The 20,592-nt window shown below is 42.0% G+C and overlaps 1 protein-coding gene across 1 annotated transcript in view; it reads right to left on the bottom strand.

Annotated features, from left to right (window-relative positions):
* The window catches only part of LOC110530265 (receptor-type tyrosine-protein phosphatase N2), a 155,251-nt gene that overhangs the window by 115,445 nt on the left and 19,214 nt on the right, over window positions 1-20,592 (bottom strand). Inside the window, exon 3 of the mRNA XM_021613182.3 lies at window positions 11,344-11,463. Within this exon, the coding sequence (XP_021468857.3) occupies window positions 11,344-11,463 (120 nt within the window). The remainder of the gene's footprint in view (window positions 1-11,343; window positions 11,464-20,592) is intronic.

Here is a 20,592-nt window from a genome sequence, read left to right as displayed (position 1 = left end):
GGACTGGTGCCAATACCAGATGGGGTAGCGGAACCAAAATGTAACCCAGAATATGGCCACGCACACTTGAACAATTCAACAGAGACATTCCACAGATGAGAGGCAGCATCCATGAGAGATACAAGCATCACTAGACTGCACAGCAAACAGCATCTGCAATGACATCCTTATCTTGGTAATAGAAGGAAGAGCACAGTACACATGTCACTTTGCACAGTGCACCTTACTGTTAGTGAGCGTTTGGCTAGATCGGGTTGGGATGACTTCTATAAATCACATTTCCATGAGAAGGCATGCGTTGTTATGGGTTATCAATCTTTAAAAAAGTTGTATAATCAGTAAAACCATCAATAACATAATAAACGAGAGGATGGATTTAGAAAATATGTAGATATGGGCACATTGGTCTGATAATACATCTATGTCCTTTTTTAAATACATAGGTATGCAAATGTGCTTTCATGGCTACCAGATGAGAGAGTCAAACAATGTAGATCTCCCGGTGGTGGGTGCTGCCCATGATGCTATTGAGCGGAGCACAGAAGGTAGAGGCCAGGGTTCTGGAACCCAGCCAGCCTTCTAGATCCACCACAGCCTGATGAGGGAGGAGCAGCGGAACACAACAGAAGACATAGAAGACACGGAACCCACCATACTGCTGTCTGCTGCTACAGCCTGGCCTGCCTGCCACACATCACTCAACTGAGCAGGGCCGGGCTCAGTAACACAGGGAGGACTGAGAGCCAGCTTTCACCATCAAACACACATAAAATAGCTGTGCTCAATGATTGCTTTAACGGTGGTCTTGATGGCTGTCTGTGTGAGAGGAGAGCTAAGGCAGGGTTTTCACAGGAACCGACGCTATGTGGCACCGCAGCTTGATTAACTGTAACCCCCACCAAGTCATTCACACACAGCTTAGGTTTTCACAACCACGCAGGCGAAACGGTTCCATAGCAATGGGATATAAAGGAGAGGTCCGCTTGGTTGGGCAGCTGAGGTTAACAGAGAGCAGTGAGAGGGAGGGGGTCAGGGTTCGGGTATTACAAACGATGGGACTAATTTAACAGAAATAGCATTGCAAAAATTCTAGTAACTTTCCACAAATTCCCATGTTTTTCATGAGGGAATAAGCAGGACATCCAGTGGCCTTCCAACTGGGATTTCTGGAAAACCTTAGTGTTTAGTTTAAGGCCCATAGCTCTGTGCTACATCAGCAGGGTTTGTTCTTGTGATGAGGAGAAACAAGAGGCAGGTTGGTAGCTTTGAATCTGTGGAGGGGTTTCTGTGTTCTGTGTTTCACCCGACCAGCACTCAGCGGGTCAGAGCAGAGGCAGCGGTGGCTGTTATGTTGAATAATCTGAGGCCATTTGGTCCGCGTCCCAAATGGCACCGTATTCCCTACATTGCACTACTTTTAAACCCATAGGGCTCTGGTCAAAAGTAGTGCACTACGTAGGGAACAGTGTGTCATTTGGGACTCCCCCTAGGTTTGTGCTGCTCGGCTCATCATGCTGCTCTACCACGCTCTGTTCTGGGTTTGAAATGCAGATGCTGTTACGGGATTCTTCCGGTGAAAGAGAGGAGGACCAAAATGCAGCGTGGTTATCTTTATACATCTTTAATAAAGAAGAAAAATACGAACAATATACAAGAACCGTGAAAAACCGAAACAGCCCTATCTGGTGCAACAAACACAGAGACAGGAACAATCACCCACGAAATACTCAAAGAATATGGCTGCCTAAATATGGTTCCCAATCAGAGACAACGATAAACACCTGCCTCTGAGAACCACTCCAGGCAACCATAGACTTTCCTAGACTACTTCACTAACCACAATCCCATAACCTACAAAAAACCCCTAGACAAAAACACACCACATAAATACCCATGTCACACCCTGGCCTGACCAAAATAATAAAGAAAACACAAAATACTAAGGCCAGGGCGTGACAGATACTCTTTGGAGTTTTGTTCCCCTAATGCTTTTTCAGACAGCCAGGGTAAATAACTTAATAGCATATTTCATTTCTGCTGGAGAGGTTGATAAAACCGCCCAAAATCATCAGCGCTGTGCACTAGAATATCACTTGCCCATCTAGAGCTGCTTTCTAGAAATGTATGTGGATCTCAGGTCCCACTAGGCACAGACGTCAGTTCAAGTCTAGCTTTGATTTAACTTTTGGTTGAGTTTTCAACTAATGTCAATTTAATGTGAAATCAACCAAAAATGGCACACTGTCATTATCGCCGCAGAAAGTAGGGGTGCTGCAGAACCCCCTGATAAACTGAAATCCTTTCCCCCAAAATGATATTACTCCTGTCTGAACAGACAGCAGTAAAATACTTCAAAATACTACACGTGAGAGCATAATTTTACCAGAGGATCAATAGCTTCTAAAAAATAGCTGTGGAATAAGTTTTATCACAGCACATGTGCCGAATATAGAACAGCTTGTTCTCCATAGAAGGATTTTGGAACCGCTAACACTGGCACTTTGACACTTGCAATGGCTGCCAGTCCTGACTTGAATGGGAACTGCCATGTGTGGATTATATTTCTATTGTTGGTTGCGGCTGTCAGTTTGCCTTTGACAAATGTTCAAATACAAATTGTGAGAAAAATGTAGGCCTACCGTTTGGAAAGCTAATGCCTACTGCTGAAAAGAGAAGACTGATCTGTCTATAGAAACTAACAATTATCTTCATCATGTAGCCTTTTCGTCTTATAAATATACTAACATGCTGAGAGAACATATTACAGAATGAGAATCATTTAGCAGTTGTCCCAAATGGCACCATATTCCCTTTATAGTGCACTACTTTTGACCAGAGCTCTATGGGTAATAGGGTGCCATTTGAGACAGATCCAGTGACCTTCGACCTAATCCACCAGGGATAAAAACAGTTCTCTGTGTTTCCTTCTGTGAATTGTCACATAATGCAATTGATAATACATGTGCCACCATTTTCTCTAGTCTGACATTGAGTGTTATTCCTGTTGAATTTTTGAGCGATTCTGAGCCAACAGCACTGTTTTTGGAAGTACCTTATCTTGAGATATTGACACGAGAGCATCGGCCATCACCGGTGAGTAGCCTATGCTTCATCTTTATCATTGGGTGAGTGTGTCACTGGAAAGTGTTTTTGTAGCCTACTGTAACCTATACTATATATAGTACGTTCGGAAAGTTTTCATACCCCTTAACATTTTCCACTACAGCCTTATTCTAAAATTGATTCAATAGCTTTACCCCTTATCTACACACAATACCCCATCATGGCAAAGCAAAAACTGTTTTTTAGAAATATTTGCAAATGTATAAAAAAACGGAAATATCACATTTACATAAGTATTCACACCCTTTACTCAGTACTTTGTCGAAGTAACATTTGCGGCGATTACAGCCTCAAGTCTTCTTGGGTATGCCGCTACAAGCTTGGCACACCTGTATTTGGGGAGTTTCTCCCATTCTTCTCTGCAGATTCTCTCAAGCTCTGTCAGGTTGGATGGGGAGTGTCGCTGCACAGCTATTTTCAAATCTCTTCACAGATGTTCAATCAGGTTAAAGTCTGGGCTCTGGCTGGGCCACTCAAGGACATTCAGACACTCCTGTGTTGTCTTGGCTGTATGCTTAGGGTCGTTGTCCTGTTGGAAGGTGAACCTTCACCACTGTCTGAGGTCCTGAGCACTCTGGAGTAGGTGTTCATCAAGGATCTCTCTGTACTTTATATTGTTCACGGTAGGCATTCAGGCCAAAGAGTTCAATCTTGGTTTCATCAGACCAGAGAATCTTGTTTCTCTTGGTCTGAGAGTCCTTCAGGTGCCTTTTAGAAAACTCCAAGCAGGCTGTCATGTGCCTTTTACTGAGGAGTCGCTTTCGTCTGGCCACTCTCCCATAAAGACCTGATTGTTGAACTTCTGCAGAGATGGTTGTCCTTCTGGAAGGTTCTCCCATCTCCAAAGAGGAACTCTGGAGCTCTGTCAGAGTGACCATCGGGTTCTTGGTCACCTCCCTGACCAAGGCCCTTCTCCTCCGATTGCTCAGTTCGGCCGGGCAGCTAGTTCTAGAAAGAGTCTTGGTGGTGCCAAACTTCTTCCATTTAAGAATGATGGAGACCACTGTGTTCTTGGGGACCTTCAATGCTGCAGAAATGTTTTGGTAGGGGTCTGTGCCTCCACACAATCCTGTCTCAGGGCTCTACGGACAATTCCTTCGACCTCATGGCTTGGATTTTGCTCTGACATGCACTGTCAACTGTGCGACCTTATATAGACAGGTGTGTGCTTCTCCAAATCATGTCCAATCCATTGAATGTACCACAGGTGGACTGCAATCAAGTTGTAGAAACATCAAAGAGTCTGAATACCTATCTAAGTAAAGTTTTATTTTTCATATACAATACCAATCAAACGTTTGGACACACCTGCTCATTCAAGGGTTTTTCTTTATTTGTACTATTTTCTACATTGTAGAATAACATTGAAGACATCACAACCATGAAATCACACATATGGAATCATGTAGTTACCCAAAAAAAAGTGTTTAACAAATCAAAATATATTTCATATTTTAGGTTCTTCAAAGTAGCCACCCTTTGCCTCGATGACAGCTTTGCACACTCTTAGCATTCTCTCAACCAGCTTCACCTGGATTGCTTTTCCAGTCTTGAAGGAGTTCCCACATATGCTGAGCACTTGTTGGCTGCTTTTCCTTCGCTCTGCGGTCCAACTCATCCCAAACCATCTCAATTTGGTTGAGGTCAGGTGATTGTGGATGCCAAGTCATCTGATGCAGCACTCCATCCCTATCCTTCTTGGTCAAATAGCCCTTACACAGACTTGAGGTGGGTTGGGTCATTGTCCTGTTGAAAAACAAATTATAGTGGGACTAAGCGCAAACCAGATGGGATGGCATATTGCTGCAGAATGCTGTGGTAGCCATGCTGGTTAAGTGTGCCTTGAATTCTAAGTAAATTACCAGCAAAGCACCCCCACACCATCACACCTCCTCCTCCATGCTTCATGGTGGGAACCACTGATGCGGAGAACATCCATTCACCTAATCTGCGTCTCACAAAGACACTGGTTGAAAATAAATATTTGCAAATTTGGACTCATCAGACCAAAGGACAGATTTCCACTGGTCTCATGTCCATTGCTTGTATTTCTTGGCCCAAGCAAGTCTCTTATTATTATTGATGTCCTTAAGTAGTGGTTTCTTTGCAGAAATTCGACGATGAAGGCCTGATTTATGCAGTCTCCTCTGAACAGTTGATGTTGAGATGTGTCTGTTACTTGAACACTGTGAAGCATTTATTTTGGCTGCAATTTCTGAGGCTGGTGACTTTAATTAAGTTATCCTCTGCAGCAGAGGTATCTCTGGGTCTCCTTTCCTGTGGCGGTCCTCATGAGAGCCAGTTTCATCATAGCGCTTGATGGTTTTTGTGACTGCACTTTGAAGAGACGTTTTGACTGCCTTTATGTCTTAAAAGTAATGATGGACTGTCATTTTTCTTTGCTTATTTGAGCTGTTCTTGCCATAATATGGACTTGGCATTTTACCAAATAGGGTTATCTTCTGTATACCACCCCTACCTTGTATCAGGAATCAAGGTAAGACCCAGATGCAGACATGTCTTATTGACAATGGTTTAATATTCCAACAAGGGCAGGCAATAGACAGGTCAAGGCAGGCAGGGGTCAGTAAACCAGAGGTTGGGCAACGGTACTGGACGGCAGGCAGGCTCAGGGTCAGGGTAGGCAGAGGTCAACAATCCAGAGGTTGGCCCCGGAAAAGTGACAGGGTAGATTTTAATGTATCAGAATTTTAAGAAATATAGGCCTACCGGTTCAATATGCGTAATCCATCAGGGTGTCCATCCACGCAGCCGGCGCCATCAATAGACAAGCGATATCGGCCAAATGAAGCACATTTACATGTCCTTAAAAACAGCCTAGAACAAATTACAAAAACACTATTCCCCGTGTTTTGATGTGTAGCATATGCAAAACGTTATAGCCTATTGTTTTATTGATTTTTAATTTCCTAAAACAATAATTGTCCACCTCATGGTTCAGCTGTCAGAGATTTGAGCACCAAATGCATCAGGGCATTGCATGCATGGACCTATTAGGCTTAGGTGTTCACTGTGTGATATTAATAGTTAAAAACTAAATATAAAGGAAGAAAAGCTTAGGCCCTAGAGAGAGAGAGATATGCCGGCAGCATGCTACGACACCAACATCCATTTCTTTATACTTGTCAGATACAACGTCAACTATAGGTCTACAGATTGGACTATAGCCATACACGTGGGCCCCAAAAAATGTATCTGATTTAAAAAAATAAAGATAAGAATTATATTGTTAGATTATAGGAGTAACTCTGGTAGGCCTAAATCATTCTTCCTCACCTCAAGTTCAAATGTCGGAGTCTGTTGGAGCGCCGGTGCACATTGCCTTCATATCACAGGCCTGCAGTATAATATGCTAACAGCCGCACACCACCAAACCTTCACAAAAGTTTCCAAACATTATTAGGGTAATAAGTGTGTCAAGCCATTGTTTATGGGGAAAATACGGGCAGGATATTACATCACGGCCAACACAACATTACAGTTGAAACTTCATTTGGACAAAGAAAATGGCTCAACAGAATTAAATTAAACACTTGCGAACTGGTTTAAACCCAATAAATGACAGCAATAGGTTAATGATATTTATTTGACTTATAACGTATATTAAACTAAATAAGGAGTACACCATTCGAAAGACATATCAAACTTAATTTAACCAACAAAAATGTCTAAACAGAATGAAACAAAACACATTTAGCATATTTAAAGAACGGGTTTAGATGCTCAAATAAGCCTACAATAATAACAGTGATATAAAATAATGATAACGGTATAAACAAATGATTATAAATACAAAAAATGTATAAAGTTCCAAAATTGCATCCTACCTGAAAAGCGAGTTGCACAGTAGCCTGCATTTGGGCATTTGTGTGGCATTAACAAATATTCTGCTTATGTCTTCTATCATGTAAATTACTTTAGAATAGCATGAAATGCATTTATAAAAGGCCCCAAAAAATGTCAGTCCCTGCAACAACAAAAAATCCCCATGTGTGGAAATTCTAAACATTTGTCTGCTCAACTGTATGCCACTACACATATTGATTCAACCAGTTGTTGCACAGTTAGGGTGCTAGCTAGAGGATAAGGTATTTGAGCCATAAAACAACAATCATTATTGTTCAATAGCTCAGTATTTGAAACATGATGACTTAATGATTGTGTAATATAGGATTTAACTTCAAAAGTAATGTCTTTCACCATTTGTGGAATTTTTCTCTCCTTACAACATTTCTCCCATTTCTACTCTTTCTAATCAACAACAGGTTGTTGTTGGAGGATTGACTATACACAGGCATTGGTCGCCCTCTGGTGTTTATTTATGGTCAGTACAGCTCTATATGCCATGCACTGTATGGGCCATAACGTTCATGGCATTTTAGCCATTGGTGGAAAAAGTACCCAATTGTCATACTTCAGTACAAGTAAAGATACCTTAATAGAAAATGACTCAAGTAAAAGTAAAAGTCACCCAGGGAAATGCTACTTGAGTAAAAGTATTTGGTTTTAAATATACTAAAATATCAAAAGTAAATGTAATTGCAAAAGTAAAAGCAAAAGTATACATCTTTTCAAATTCCTTATATGAAGCAAACCAGGCGGTACCATTTTAAATATTTGTTGTATTTACGGACAGCCAGTGGCATGCTCCAAGCAAAGCATGTGTTTGGTGAGTCAGCCAGATCAGAGGCAGTACAGTAGGGATGACCAGCGATGTTCTCTTGATAAGTGTGTGAATTAGACAATTCTCCTGTCCTGCTAAACATTCAAAATGTAACAAGTACTTTTTGGGGGTCAGGGAAAATGTAAAAAGTACATTATTTTCAATAGGAATGTAGTGAAGTAAAAGTAAAAGTAGTCCAACATTATAAATAGTAAAGTACAGATAATCCCAGTATATTTTCTTAAGTACTTCACACCACTGATTATAGCACATACAGTACTGAAAAACATTGACATCTATTGCAAGTGGAACTTTATACATTATCTTTGGCATAACGGTCACTGAATGGATTTTTAGGTTATGCTGAAAGATCTACAAATGTACCTGATAAGATCCACACAAAACCCCACAAACAGTAGGTCTATGTGAGGGAAAACCCCACAAACAGTAGGTCTATGTGAGGGAAAACCCCACAAACAGTAGGTCTATGTGAGGGAAAACCCCACAAACAGTAGGTCTATGTGAGGGAAAACCCCACAAACAGTAGGTCTATGTGAGGGAAAACCCCACAAACAGCAGGTCTATGTGAGGGAAAACCCCACAAACAGTAGGTCTATGTGAGGGAAAACCCCACAAACAGTAGGTCTATGTGAGGGAAAACCCCACAAACAGTAGGTCTATGTGAGGGAAAACCCCACAAACAGTAGGTCTATGTCAGGGAAAACCCCACAAACAGTAGGTCTATGTGAGGGAAAACCCCACAAACAGTAGGTCTATGTGAGGGATAACCCCACAAACAGTAGGTCTATGTGAGGGAAAACCCCACAAACAGTAGTTCTATGTGAGGGAAAACCCCACAAACAGCAGGTTCCCTGTAAGGGAAGGGGAACTAAACAATCAGATTCAACAGGAATATAGGAATAAACCATTCTAATTATGCATAGCTGACATTTCCACAGTAGCAGAAGGCTGGGGTGCTGAGGATGACTAAGACAGACAGTGACGACAGCAGCTGTAGCGTTGGCGTACTGTATGGACCTCTGTGCTGAAGAGAGTCACACTAACAATGAGTCAGAAGTACAGTACTAAATAGGGAATAGGGTGCAGTTTGGGGCGCATTCTCTCTGTATTGGGGCAGCAGGTAGCAGTTAAGAATGTTGGGCCAGTAACGGAAAGTTTGCTAGTTCAAATCCCTGAGCCGACGAGGTGAAAAGTCCGCCCTTGAGCAAGGAACATAACCCTAAGTGCTCCTGTCAGTGGCTCTGGATAAGTCTGATAAAATGACAAAAAACACCTCAGCATACAAGCTGTCATTCCACAGAGACTGGAGACCAGAGGAAATGTAGAGAAAGACACACAGCAATTACTAAATTACACCATGTCTTTATACATACAAACACTGTCTTCATACATACAGAGCTGTGTTATCTGAACATACAGTTGAAGTCGGAAGTTTACATACACCTTAGCCAAATACATTTAAACTCAGTTTCACACAATTCCTGACATTTAATCCTTGTAACAATTCCCTGTCTTAGGTCAGTTAGGATCACCACTTTATTTTAAGAATGTGAAATGTCAGAATAATAGTAGAGATAATGATTCATTTCAGCTTGAATTTCTTTCATAACATTCCCAGTGGGTCAGAAGTTTAGATACACTCAATTAGTATTTGGTAGCATTGCCTTTAAATTGTTTAACTTGGGTCAAACGTTTCGGGTAGCCTTCCACAAGCTTCCCAGAATAAGTTGGGTGAATTTTGGCCCATGCCTCCTGACAGAGCTGGTGTAACCGAGTCAGGTTTGTAGGTCTCAATGCTTGCAACCGCTTTTTCAGTTCTGCCCACAAATTTTCTATAGGATTGAGGTCAGGGCTTCGTGATGGCAACTCCAATACCTTGACTTTGTTGTCCTTAAGCAATTTTGCCACACCTTTGGAAGTATGCTTGTTGATATGTTCATATGGAAGACCCATTTGCGACCAAGTTTTAACTTCCTGACTGATGTCTTGAGATGTTGCTTCAATATATCCACATACTTTTCCTACCTCATGATGCCATCTATTTTGTGTAGTGCACCAGTCCCTCCTGCAGCAAAGCACCCACACAACATGATGCTGCCACCCCGTGCTTCACGGTTGGGATGGTGTTCTTCGGCTTGCAAGCATCCCCCTTTTTCCTCCAAACATAATGATGGTCATTATGGCCAAACAGTTATATTTTTGTTTCATCAGACCAGAGGACATTTCTCCAAAAAGTACCATCTTTGTCCCCATGTTCAGTTACAAACCGTAGTCTGGCTTTTTTTGGAGCAGTGGCTTCTTACTTGCGGAGCGGCCTTTCAGGTTATGTCGATATGGACTTGTTTACTGTGGATATAGATACTTTTGTACCTGTTTCCTCCAGCATCTTCACAAGGTCCTTTGTTCTGGGATTGATTTGCACATTTAGCACCAAAGTACGTTAATCTCTAGGAGGCAGAACGCATTTCCTTTCTGAGCGGTATGACGACTGTGTGGTCCCATGGTGTTTATTCTATTGTTATACTATTGTTTTAACAGATGAACGTGGTATCTTCAGGTGTTTGGAAATTGCTCCCAAGGATGAACCAGATTGTGGAGGTCTACAATTTTTTTTCTGAGGTCGTGGCTAATTTCTTTTGATTTTCCCATGATGACAAGCAAAGAGGCACTGAGTTTGAAGGTAGGCCTTGAAATACGTCCACAGGTACACCTCCAATTGACTCAAATTATGTCAATTAGCCTATCAGAAGCTTCTAAAGCCATGACATCATTTTCTGGAATTTTCCAAGCTGTTTAAAGGCACAGTCAACTTAGTGTATGTAAACTTCTGACCCACTGGAATTGTGATACAGTGAATTATAAATGAAATAATCTGTCTGTAAACAATTCTGGAAAAACTACTTGTGTCATGCACAAAGTAGATGTCCTAACCGACTTACCAAAACTATAGTTTGTTAACAAGACATTTGTGGAGTGGTTGAAAAACGAGTTTTAATGACTCCAACCTAAGTGTATGTAAACTTCTGACTTCAACTGTATGTGGAATAGTTCAAGTGTTCTTGTCGTAGCATTTGAAAATGTATGTATTTGTTCATCGATCTTAAAAATATTTTTTATGGTAGTGAAAGAAGTTTAGAAGTGAAAATTGTTATTGTTGAACAAATGTAAGCCTAGTGTAGTATTAGAAGTGACTGAAGCAAGCATATTAATTATGCGTTGCTGACATTTCCACACCAGTCGGGTGGCTGGGTCTCTGAGGATGACTCAGGGGGGCTGTGGCAGACCGTGACGGCAGCAGTAGTAAGTGGTATCGCTGGTGTAAAAGTGGAAATTGGAGTTGATGATCCTTGATCAGTTTGCCTGACAACAAGTTTCAAAAAATTCCTGCAAACATGTTGCTTTTTGGAATTAAGTTGTGTTTTATGAGCTGTGTGTAGACTTGTTCCACTCTTCGAACCGTCCAAACGGTGCGTCACCTTGGCGTACCCCGCAGCACCCCACACACTGTTACGTACCTCTGTGGGAGAGTTTCTGCAGCAGTGTCCTGAAGTGCTGAACCACAGACAGAGATACATCATAGGTGTACACCTCTGTCACCGGAACTGGTTTGGAGTGACACCTTCCAAACATTCCATCTGGGGAAAGGAGGACACAGAGAGTCAGGAACATACTGTATGGTACTAAACTCTGCCATACAGATTCCCCATTCCAGGGACTTCAAACATTAATAACAGAGACCAACAGAAGGACTTTGATACAATTCATTATTATGAGTTTAAAAAAAAACTGCTATTTTTATGACTCACCAAGAAGCACAACACTCTCCCTTCAGTACCAACCCAGTGAGCACAGCTTTTTTCCAGAGATTTAGATATTCTTCAATGGGAGCTAATGCTTCTCACTTTAGACATGATGCTATCAGCATGGTGAAAAGCACTGGCTCATTAATAGAGAGACGTTATCAATGAAGGCTCATCTTATCTACATATCAGCGGCCCTGAGCTCTACGCTGTGTCCAATGGGCTCTGGGGTGACGCACTCTGAGGTGCACATACAGCAGGATTCATATTTAATCTACCCAGTATCTAAACAAGAATAGAAAGCCAGCACTTATAAAAGTGTGGATACATCCCAAATGGCACCCTATTCCCTTGTGCACTACTTTTGACACAAGCCCTATGGCTGCCATTTTGGGAAGCAACCTTTGCCAATTACTGCCCAACAGCATAATGTGAAAGACAGTAGAGTAACATTGCATTGCAAAATGTATGAATTCATCATGCTCATTTGTTTTGGTTCACAAATCACTTCCATCATTGAGTGAGATCCAATTCAAATGGTGCCATGCAAACATGTTGGCAATGGTCCATGTTGGGCTATGGAAACAGCCCAGCCTTTTTGTTTTAGAACAGCCCCCATTGTAACATTTCTGAGGAAACTGAGAGTGGCCTGGCACCGAGCTGTATGGTGTCCAATCGGTCTCTCTACTGCCTGTAACAACCATTCACTCTCTGTCACCATCTCTGTTTCTATAATGGGAAACATGAGCGATAAGAGACAGTAACCTATGCATTAACCACTTTTACTTTTGCAATGACACATGTTTTTGTATTGTACCTATTGCCAATATTGTGTAATGTGTGTTTTTGCTTATGTATGACCAGGAAGATGATTGTTATGTTGATAACCATAAATCAATCTAATCCAATCTATATTCACACAACATGGAGGTATAGTATAATATACCATATCCTATCAAATGCCATTCCGTAAAGCATCAGTTGTATCAGGCTTGTGTCTTTTGGATTCTTTCTTTTCATATTGTCCTCTTGCTGTACTGTGGTGAAGTTCAAGGCAACATTTGAATTATTACTCGTAATGATAGCAATGCAGATTTAAGTCCGAAACAGCTTCTTTCTCATCCATCTTGGCCCCTGTACATGGGGGTGTTAATCAAAGCCAGAGCCCCCTTCCTTCAACTTGATTTACGGCGTGGATTACAGCAAAGGAGAATTTAAAGGCCATTTTCATGGGAGTGGTTTGCATTATGATTGAGGAGATGCTCGCTGGAGTTTAGAAATGCCTTGTTGGATTCTGACTGATGTATTATCCCTGCTTGGAAGTGACCAGGTGGTCATGTTCTGCTGTGCTACACTGGTCTGTACAGCTGGAGTAACTCTAAACAACTCCCATATTCCATCAAAACAACAGGAAGCAACTTCCACAATCCATCTTTATACGATATCACCAAAATGATGAATAAGGGTAAACCTATAAATGAATAGGATAAGTGTATAGATTTCTGAATTCTGATTGTCTCATACAAAAAACAAGAAGATACTTCAAGCCTAAATATAACATTTATCCTGTAAAATATCTCCTCCGCATTGCACTACACCTCAGCTCTTTCTCCAGTGTGTGACAGTCAAATCACAGCCAATGCACAGCATCAGTGGATGCAGCTAATCAGCTGTGAGTGATGCTAAAGCTAATAAAAGGTTCTCTGAGTGGGAGTCTATGAGTCACTGGGCCATGCTGCTGCTAGCTGCTGCCTGCCAGAGCAGGATGATGTGTATTGCCTATCCAGCTTGTAACCCAAATGGCAATCTATTCCCTATAAGCGAACAGGCTCTGGGCAAACGAGGTGCACTATATAGGGGATAGGGTGTCATTTGGGATGCCGCAAGTGTCCGATTGTGCCGTGGGATGCCAGAGTAATTGATCTTGGTGTCTGTGGGGTTCTGGCCAAGCTCTGTCTGGCTCCCAGGAGGGGTCCAGTCCATTAGGCTGAAAATTAGTTATATGGGAGAGATATGGTAGTTGCCCAAGTGTAGAGATATGGTAGATATAGTATAGAGATATAGTAGATATAGTATAGAGATATAGTAGATATAGTATAGAGATATGGTAGATATAGTATAGAGATATAGTAGATATAGTATAGAGATATAGTAGATATAGTATAGAGATATAGTAGATATAGTATAGAGATATGGTAGATATAGTATAGAGATATAGTAGATATAGTATAGAGATATAGTAGATATAGTATAGAGATATGGTAGATATAGTATAGAGATATGGTAGGTATAGAATATAGATATAGTAGATATAGTATAGAGATACGGTAGGTATAGAATAGAGATATAGTAGATATAGTATAGAGATACGGTAGATATAGTATAGAGATACAGTAGATATAGTATAGAGATACGGTAGATATAGTATAGAGAGAGATATGGTAGTTATATTTATTTATTTTATTGATTTCACCTTGGCCAGGAAGGCTATTTGAGACCAAGTTCTCATTTACAACTGCGACCTGGCCAAGATAAAGCAAAGCAGTTCGACACATACAACAACACAGAGTTACACATGGAGTAAAACAAACATACAGTCAATAATACAATAGAAAAATAAGTCTATATAGGATGTGAGCAAATGAGGTGAGATAAGGGAGGTAAAGGCAACAAAAAAAAGGCCATGGTGGCGAAGTAAATACAATATAGCAAGTAAAACACTGGAATGGTAGATTTGCATAATGGGGTGCAAAGGAGCAAAATAAATAAATACAGTAGGGGAAGAGGTAGTTGTTTAGGCTAAATTATAGATGGGCTATGTACAGGTGCAGTAATCTGTAAGCTGCTTTGACAGCTGGTGCTTAAAGCTAGTGAGGGAGATAAGTGTTTCCAGTTTCAGAGATTTTTGTAGTTTGTTCCAGTCATTGGCAGCAGAGAACTGGAAGGAGAGGCGGCCAAAGGAATAATTGGTTTTGGGGGTGACCAGAGAGATATACCTGCTGGAGCGCGTGCTACAGGTGGGTGCTGCTATGGTGACTAGCAAGCTGAGATAAGTGGGGACTTTACCTAGCAGGGTCTTGTAGATGACCTGGAGCCAGTGGGTTTGGCGACGAGTATGAAGCGAGGGCCAACCAATGAGAGCGTACAGGTCGCAGTGGTGGGTAGTATATGGGGCTTTGGTGACAAAACGGATGGCACTGTGATAGATTGCATCCAATTTGTTGAGTAGGGTATTGGAGGCTATTTTGTAAATGACATCACCGAAGTCGAGGATCGGTAAGATGGTCCGTTTTACGAGGGTATGTTTGGCAGCATGAGTGAAGGATGCTTTGTTGCGAAATAGGAAGCCAATTCTAGATTTAACTTTGGATTGGAGATGTTTGATGTGAGTCTGGAAGGAGAGTTTACAGTCTAACCAGACACCTAGGTATTTGTAGTTGTCCACATATTCTAAGTCAGAGCCGTCCAGAGTAGTGATGTTGGACAGGCGGGCAGGTGCAGGCAGCGATCGGTTGAAGAGCATGCATTTAGTTTTACTTGTATTTAACAGCAATTGGAGGCCACGGAAGGAGAGTTGTATGGCATTGAAGCTCGCCTGGAGGGTTGTTAACACAGTGTCCAAAGAAGGGCCAGAAGTATACAGAATGGTGTCATCTGCATAGACGTGGATCAGAGACTCACATGCAGCAAGAGCGACATCATTGATGTATACAGAGAAGAGAGAAGAGAGTCGGCCCAATAATTGAACCCTGTGGCACCCCCATAGAGACTGCCAGAGGCCCGGACAACAGACCCTCCGATTTGACACATTGAACTCTATCAGAGAAGTAGTTGGTGAACCAGGCGAGGCAATCATTTGAGAAACCAAGGCTGTCGAGTCTGCCGATGAGGATGTGGTGACTGACAGAGTCGAAAGCTTTGGCCAGGTCAATGAATACATGGGCTTTACAGTATCCCAGAACTTTTTTGAGTTTGTGTTGCAGGAAGCAAATTTCTGCTTTAAAAAGCTAGCCTTAGCTTTTTTTAGTTAGCTTTTCTAACTGCCTGTGTATATTGGCTTCTAACTTCGCTGAAAAGTTGCATATCACGGGGGCTGTTCGATGCTAATGCAGAACGCTATAGGATGTTTTTGTGTTGGTTAAGGGCAGTCAGGTCTGGAGAGAACCAAGGGCTATATCTGTTCCTGGTTCTAGATTTCTTGAATGGGGCATGCTTATTTAAGATGGTGAGGAAGGCATTTAAAAAAAATAACCAGGCATCCTCTACTGACGGGATGAGGTCAATATCCTTCCAGGATACCTGGGCCATGTCGATTAGAAAGTCCTGCTCACAAAGTGTTTCAGGGAGCGTTTGACAGTGATGAGTGGAGGTCTCTTGACCGCTGACCCATTACGGATGCAGGCAATGAGGCAGTGATCGCTGAGATCTTGGTTGAAAACAGCAGAGGTGTATTTAGAGGGCAAGTTGGTTAGGATGATATCTATGAGGGTGCCCGTGTTTACGGCTGGGGTGGTACCTGGTAGGTTCATTGATAATTTGTGTGAGATTGAGGGCATCAAGCTTAGATTGTAGGATGGCTGGGGTGTTAGATAGATGGGGGGCAATCAGTTCACATATAGTGTCCAGAGCACAGCTGGGGGCAGAGGGTGGTCTATAGCAGGCGGCAACGGTGAGAGACTTGTTTTTAGAGAGTTGGATTTTTAAAAGTAGAAGTTTAAATTGTTTGGGTACAGACCTGGATAGTATGACAGAACTCTGCAGGCTATCTCTGCAGTAGATTGCAACACCGCTCCCTTTGGCCGTTCTATCTCGTCTGAAAATGTTGTAGTTAGGGATGGAGATTTCAGAGTTTTTGGTGGTCTTCCTAAGCCAGGATTCAGACACGGCTAGACGAGATATGGTTGATATAGTGTATAGATATGGTAGGTGTAGTGTACAGATATGGTAGATATAGTGTAGATGTATGGTAGATATAGTATATTGATATGGTAGATATAGTATATTGATATGGTAGATATAGTATATTGATATGGTAGATATAGGGTATATATTGTGTGCAGATATGGTAGACAGTGTAGAGATACGGCATATATAGTGTACAGATATGGTAGATATAGTGTACAGATATGGTAGATATAGTGTAGAGATATGGTAGATATAGTGTAGAAATATGGTAGATATGGTGTAGAAATATGGTAGATATAGTGTAGAAATATGGTAGATATAGTGTAGAAATATGGTAGATATAGTGTAGAAATATGGTAGATATAGTGTAGAAATATGGTAGATATAGTGTAGAAATATGGTAGATATAGTGGTGGTATGGTATATATCTAATATGGTAGATATATGCTAGATCTCATTAAACAAATGTTTTAGACTTAAGCTAAACAGATGATGATGATGATGATGATTTCAGTTGATGGAAAGCTTTCCGTGCCACATACAGTATAAAGCATCACATCTGTGGCCCATTACAATTTCCCCTTTAATAAGCAGAGCATCCGCAACCACAACCACGTTTACCACAGAGCTGGCCATGACACTTAACCATTTCAGGAAGCAGGAGGGCCAGAATCAAACATGATTGTTCTTTTCTCAATATAGCTTATGTACTGTATATTTTTTTTAAACGGCTATTTATTTATTAAATCAGTAAGAGTTGCTACATTTTGAGTTGCTTGAGACAAACAAACAGGCTGTCTTGTTATCAGAGACCAAAACCTACTAGCTGGGAGGAGTCACACAGCAATCTGAATCTGTCCGTGACATGTTAGATGAAGACCTGTTAGGACACAGCTGGGTAATGGGCCAATTTATTTCCATTCCCCTGTTACACCTGTTGCCATGGTGATGCCAGTTGAGTGTTTGTCCCCAACTCCCCTTTTGCTAATCAGAGTAGCAGCTGGAACAGATTAGAGCATCCTCTTTTGTTTGTGTGGTGCTCCAGCAAGTTTTCAACAGGCCTCTGATGCCTTTTCGCCTGCTCGTCTCAAAAAGCACCTGGTGTCTGTTGTCTTAATGAGAAAGGGTTAGATTCACATAGCCAACATCAGGCACTTTGGAGGAAATCGCAGTATGTGCTTCTACTAGCAGAATCTTAATGGTTTTGTTTTGGAAATGATCATACATTGGTGCTAAATTGTGGAACATCTGTTCTCCACGGTTTTCTATTAGTAAGATAGAATACAGTGCGCGTGTGTGTGCGTGCGTGTGTGTGTACGTGCATGTGTACGTGCGTGTGTGTGCGTGCGTGTGTGTGTACGTGCGTGTGTACGTGCGTGTGTGTGTACGTGCGTGTGTACGTGCGTGTGTACGTGCGTGCGTGCGTGTGTACGTGCGTGTGTGTGTACGTGCGTGTGTGCGTGCGTGTGTACGTGCGACCCCACTTGATGTATTGAACATTTTATGTAAATGTACCTTTGCTTCTTAAGTGAGCCAAGCATAAATACATGTATAGGTCCAAATTAAATAACTACGGTGTGAATATACTGTATTATACCACACAAGACCTCAACTGTTGTTATTAATACTCAAATCAAACGTTGCCAAATACAACAAGTGTAGAACTTACCGTGAAACGCTTACTTACAAGCCCTTAACCAACAGCACAGTTCAAGAAGAGTTTTAGAAAATATTTACCAAATAAACTAAAGTAAAAGAATGTGAAAGAATGTAAAAAAAAAAAGTAACACAATAACAAGGCTATATACAGGGGGCACCGGTACCGAGTTAGTGTGTGGGCGTACAGGTTAGAGGTAATTTGTACATGTAGGTAGGGGTGAAGTGATTATGTATAGATAATAACCAACGAGTAACAGCAATGTACAAAACACTGCTGCTTGGTGGCCATTGATTAATTGTACAGCAGGCTTGGGGGTAGAAGCTGTTAAGGAGCCTTTTGGTCCTAGACTTGGGGCTCCTGCACCGCTTGCCGTGTGGTAGTAGTCCTCTGACACGCCTATTATATAGGTCCACTACCCACTGCCTTACGGTCGAGCAGTTGCCATACCAGGAGGATGCTCTCGTTAAAAAATAAATCATAATTAAAAATGTTATCCCTTTTTTCTCCCCAATTTCATGGTATCCAATTGTTTAGTAGCTACTATCTTGTCTCATCGCTACAACTCCCGTACGGGCTCGGGAGAGACGAAGGTTGAAAGTCATGCGTCCTCCGATACACAACCCAACCAAGCCGCACTGCTTCTTAACACAGCGCACATCCAACCCGGAAGCCAGCCACACCAATGTGTCGGAGGAAACACCGTGCACCTGGCAACCTTGGTTAGCGCGCACTGCGCCCGGCCCGCCACAGGAGTCGCTGGTGCGCGATGAGACAAGGATATCCCTACCGGCCTCCCTAACCCGGACGACGTTAGGCCAATTGTGCGCCGCCCCGCGGACCTCCCGGTCGCGACCGGTTACAACAGAGCCTGGGCGCGAACCCAGAGTCTCTGGTGGCACAGCTGGCGCTGCAGTACAGTGCCACTGCGCCACCACTGCGCCACCCGGGAGGCTGGTCAGGATGCTCTCGATGGTGCAGCTGTAGAACTTTTTGAGGATCTGGGGACCCATGCCAAATATTTTCAGTCTCCTGAGGGGGAAAAGGTTTTGTTGTGCCCTCTTCATGACTGTCTTGGTGTGTTTGGACCATGATAGTTCGTTGGTGATGTGGACACCAACTTAAACTTAAAACTCTCGACCCGCTCCACTACAGCCCCGTCAATGTTAATGGGTGCATGTTCGGCCCGCCTTCTCCTGTAGTCCACGATCAGCTCCTTAATCTTGCATTATGAATTTACCAAGGCTTTCTCCGCTTTGTACAAAAAGTAAACCGTATTAATTACAGCAACATCTTAATTGATTTAATCAGAATCTATTCTGCACTGGAGTTTTACAAAATTACTCCATAAACAATGTAACAAAGCACCAAGTACACTTCTGACATGTCCAAAAGAAAAGTATAAGAAAGTGTATACTTATTGACTACAGGTATTCCTGTATCAGGGAAGGAATGTTTCAATTTCACTGTTGAGCACACAGAGGGTGTTCCTTGTGGAACAAAGACAGGCTGAGGGAGCATTCTGTACTACCGGTATTTAATTATAAATCACACATTACACAATACAGACTAGGAAACTGATGAACATTTACTGGCAAATCAGAGGAGAATAATCTAGACATATCCAGCACATTTTCAATATCATTGTATACATCAACTGTTCATGTAGCAATCATTCAGAATCAGTAAAGCATGTCTGTCATTCTTGACTTTTTGTGGCGAAAAAATGCATGAAACAGTACTGTAATTGCACCACAAGGTGGCGACTGACTGATCATTCAAGGGCCTGCTGGTGTCCCAGAGCAGGCGTTTGCAAACGTTTTTTAAACTCAGGCCCCCCTTCCAGCATTGGGGAACATCCCACAATGGCTAGTTGATCTGGACATTTCTGAAAAGTTACAAACAGCTCTCTAAGGTATGCAATGACTGACATGACAAGAGCAAAACTGGTGATGCGCTTCCCAGAATGCACCTTGTGCATTCTACTGTTACTACATTCAAGAGTAAATTGAAAGCTGGACTGAGATACCCTGCTCCCCTCCCTCCCGACTCCACAGTTTTGGAACCACTGGCCTAGAGAGTACCCTGGATTTTCCATTGCGGCAAATTGCTTGTTCGACATGACTTGCTGATGAGTAGATTTCAGTCATTTTATAAATATTAATATCCATTTTCCATTCAAATAGCACAGATCACTGTATTCATATACTGTATCTTGTTTCACATATCCCTTTTCCAAGCAGCAATGAAATATCGCAAGTGAGACAAACATGAAATATAAACCATGATGAAATATAAACCACGAGTGTGTGTCAGTGTGCACGTTTCTGAGAATCCTAGTCGAGCAAAGAAATATTGAGCAAATAAAACAGCAGGACCCAGCGAGTCTTGTAAACAAACCA

Source organism: Oncorhynchus mykiss, chromosome 8 (assembly GCF_057628025.1).
Source record: "Oncorhynchus mykiss isolate SJ-2025 chromosome 8, ASM5762802v1, whole genome shotgun sequence".
Taxonomy (NCBI): Eukaryota; Metazoa; Chordata; class Actinopteri; order Salmoniformes; family Salmonidae; genus Oncorhynchus; species Oncorhynchus mykiss.
The sequence above is the reverse complement of the archived record's forward strand: the minus strand, read 5'-3'. Positions and strand labels throughout refer to the sequence as shown.